This window comes from Chaetodon trifascialis, chromosome 5 (assembly GCF_039877785.1).
Source record: "Chaetodon trifascialis isolate fChaTrf1 chromosome 5, fChaTrf1.hap1, whole genome shotgun sequence".
NCBI classification, from domain to species: Eukaryota; Metazoa; Chordata; class Actinopteri; order Chaetodontiformes; family Chaetodontidae; genus Chaetodon; species Chaetodon trifascialis.
The window spans coordinates 30,905,200-30,908,767 of NC_092060.1; the positions used below are offsets into that span (position 1 = coordinate 30,905,200).

General features: G+C 51.3%; 1 protein-coding gene across 1 annotated transcript in view; it reads right to left on the reverse strand.

Annotated features, from left to right (window-relative positions):
• Nucleotides 1–619: 619 nt before the first annotated feature.
• The window catches only part of tgfbi (transforming growth factor, beta-induced), a 22,267-nt gene continuing 19,318 nt past the window's right edge, over nt 620–3,568 (reverse strand). Inside the window, exons 12-17 of the mRNA XM_070963214.1 lie at nt 3,216–3,346; nt 2,591–2,715; nt 2,405–2,507; nt 2,107–2,174; nt 1,838–1,865; nt 620–1,758 (exon numbers count right to left, since the gene is read on the reverse strand). Of these exons, the coding sequence (XP_070819315.1) occupies nt 1,703–1,758; nt 1,838–1,865; nt 2,107–2,174; nt 2,405–2,507; nt 2,591–2,715; nt 3,216–3,346 (511 nt within the window). The 3' untranslated portion in view covers nt 620–1,702. The remainder of the gene's footprint in view (nt 1,759–1,837; nt 1,866–2,106; nt 2,175–2,404; nt 2,508–2,590; nt 2,716–3,215; nt 3,347–3,568) is intronic.

Genomic DNA, 3,568 nt, shown 5'->3' on the forward strand with positions numbered 1-3,568 from the left:
GAAGTTAATAGAAAAGAGTTTTACTCTGAGAGCTATGCTGTGCGTATGTGTGCGTTTGTGCGTATGTGTGCGTGTGTGCGTGCGTGTGTGCATGTGTGTGTGTGTGTGTGTGTGTGTGTGTGTGTGTGTGTGTGTGTGTGTGTGTGCATGTGTGTGTGTGTGTGTGTGTGTGTGTGCGTTCTTCTTCCCTCCAGAGGAAACTGAAGGTTCACTTTGTGAGGCGTTCACTGCTTCACATTAAACCCTGTGAACAGAAGCTCTGTTTCTGTTGGACTCAGCTGCTGTTGACTTCACCTGGACCACATTAATATTTCATAACTCTGAACCTTCTCCAGCGGCGGCAAGGAAACGTGCACGAAGGAAATGTGCACGCAGGAAACGTGCACACGTTACTGATGATTTAAGCCGGCGTGACGGCCGTGACGCGTCGACGCTCTGCAGCCTTTTGACAAACCAGCAGAGAGACGTGAACCCAGCCTGAACCCTGAGGCCTCTGAGCGGGCTTCTACGTAGGAAAACACACACACACACACACACACGCATGGACACACACACACACACACACACACACACACACACACACACACACACGGGGACACACACACGACTCAACACGTCTCAGAGCTCATTTTTCAGCTTTATTTTACAAAAACACAAAGAAAGAAGGGTCAAATCCTCCAGCTCACCTTGTTTGTTTGTTTGTTTGTTTGTTTGTTTGTTTGTTTGTTTGTTTGTTTGGAGCTCAGACCTGCCGACATGCTACAGGACAACAACACACGGAGTACACAACGAAAACAAACACGCTTTACAAAACATCAAATGACTTTTGGTCAAAACTGTTTTTTTTTCTACAGAACACAGAAAACAAAACGCTGCTTTGGTAAAAAATAAAACTTGTTGACAAACAATACTTCTTCTTCTTCTCCTCCTTCTTCTTCCTCTTCTTCTTCTTCTCCTTCTTCTTCTCTGCACACAGACGTCTGACTGACTGACGAAGAAGAAAAATCCCCCTCAGATCCTCTCACACTGTTTGATTCGTGGGATGAACTCTGATTGATCCGATCAGTTATCAGTGATCAAAGCTGGTTGTCACGGTTACTCTCAGCTCGTTAGTGGTTTCCTACATTTCCCAGAATGCCTTTAACATTTCTGTACTTGATATCAATTAAACATTAAACTCCAATAACACACCGAGCGTTACGTCTTTGACTGATGACAAATCCGTCCAAGCGTCTTTTCAGGGGACGTTTACGGTAACACAGCGAGCTCCACCAATCAGACGGTGACGGCAGCCTGTGTTCAGCCTGTGAGGCGAAACCCAGGCAGGAAGTGCTCCTGCTTCTCTGTGGACTTTGACAGAGTGATAAGACGGCGTGCAGCGCTCTGCGTCGTGTTTTTGACGCCCGTCTTGATGTTTCGTCTCTTTTACAGTGGGCTGTTTGACTGTTTGACTGTTTGACTGTTTGACGGCGGACATGGAAAATTAGAGCTTCTCTGCGTCTGTGCGACGGACTGAAGCTGAATGCTGAAGCTCATTCGGGGTTTTGGTGGACGAGACGTTTGTTGCTCTCAGACTCTGGACGGACGAGTCGGGGAAGCATCTAACTGCAGTGTTAAAGGATTTCAGGGGATTTTTCCTGTAAGATTTGTGACCTTTGACACTCGAACGTGTCCTGCTGACGTCTGTTTGTCCTCCTCTGTTCTACTGATTCATCGTCCTGCTGGAGCGACTCCTCACCACCTTCTGGAAAAGGTCGTCTGGAAAAGCAGGAAATGCACAGAAAATGTAGATTTGGAGACAGAACGTTTCAAAAACACAGAAATGAGGCAAACTCACCGTTCCTGAAGCTCTTGGAGTCGGCAGCCTGTGAGACAGAGAGAAGGGCACAGGTCACCCAAAGCGCTTTGACATTAACGTTACTTCACTGAAGGAGGAAAACGTCCTGCTGAAGGTTCAGTGGCGAGTGTGGACATCACTGACTGAGGACGTGCAGGGTGTCTCTGTCTTCTACCTGTCTCATGAGGACTGGTCAGCTGACTCTCAGGTGTAAATGTCAGGGTGTGTTGTGACTCTTAGCGGATCAGAGTGTCGGCTGTGGTTCTCACCCCGGAGGCAGCGGCCGGTCTGAGAGGAGCTGCCGGTCCGTCGGCTTGTTCTCGGTCCACCTTCGGAGCTGCAGAGACACCAACAGGACGGGACGTGTGAGACTGACACGCTGTATTAACGCTGTGTTTAGGACGTGGACTGCAGGACGCAGTGAAGCGTCTGCACCTCGGAGCCTGAATGCATCCCATAATAAGTCTCATCAAAGGAGGACTGACTGCGCTGACTGAACGCCATCGTTCACCTGGACTCGTGTCCAAAGCGCTCTAACGGGTCACAGTCATGAACGGTAACACTCACGCAGAGGTTTGATGATGCTGCTGACGGCGTGCACGACCCCGTTTGTCGCCATCAGGTCTGCGTCCGCCACCGGGACCTTGTTGACATACACGGTGTAGTTACGCTGAAAGACAGAGGACAGCCGTCAACGCCTCTGATCTGCGTTTAAATAAAGTTATTGAAAGGAGGTGAGGACAGAGGACAGACCACGCCGAGCTCCAGCTTGTCTCCCTGCAGGGGTTTGACTCTGGTGTGAGACCCGACTCCTCCGCTGACCAGCATGCCCTCGCCCAGGTGATACCTGAGCACACCTGCCAGCTCCTGACGGTTTCCTGCAGAGGGAGACACACGGAGGACGTCAAACAGCCCGATGAGGACTTCACTGCACACCTGCTGCTTCTCGTCAATGATCAGCTGATCAATAGCCATCAATCGATCAGCTGATGGATCAATGTTTACGAAGACAACAATAAAGAACTGATGTTTTCTAACTTAAATTCAGTAACAATCAAACATTCAGCTGTTCTCTGCTGAGCTCGTCTCACGTCCCCCATGTCCCCCTGCTCTCCCTCCCTCTGCCCAGTCCCTCACCCACGCCCCCCGCCCGTCCCCCCTGCCCCCTCCTGTCCCAGCCTGGCTGCATGTCTTTATTGGGACTCAGTTTACAGAAAGGCCTTCGGAGCCCTTTGAGTCACGTAAACAAAACGTTCTGACCAAACATGGAGTGGAGCGGCGGCGAGCTGAAGGTTGTTTAACACCAACATGGCCGCTGCGGACTTCCCCAACACGCTGCGATGAAGAGGACAGATCCGTCCTCGTGTCTGACACTCACTCATCATTCTGTTGAGGTCGGGCTGCGGCACGGCGCTGAAGGCGTCGTTGGTGGGGGCAAAGAAGGTCAGCGCCCCCGGCTGGTTCAGCAGCTCCGTCATTCCCGCGGTCTGGATGGCGCCGACCAGGAGGCTGAAACGAGGAGGGAGACGGTTTGTTTGGCACTCTGTTAGAAGGAGGACCAAACGAGGAAGAGGAGCCTGCTCCTCCTCTCCACGTCCAGCAGTGATGGAGCAGCAGCATTGCCTGCATCCACCTGTCCGACCTTCGTGTCTCATGTGTCAGACTGTGGACTGAATCTGGTCTGAGGCCTGAAGGATGGACAGAGAGGTCAGCTGGCGGTGGACGCTTCAT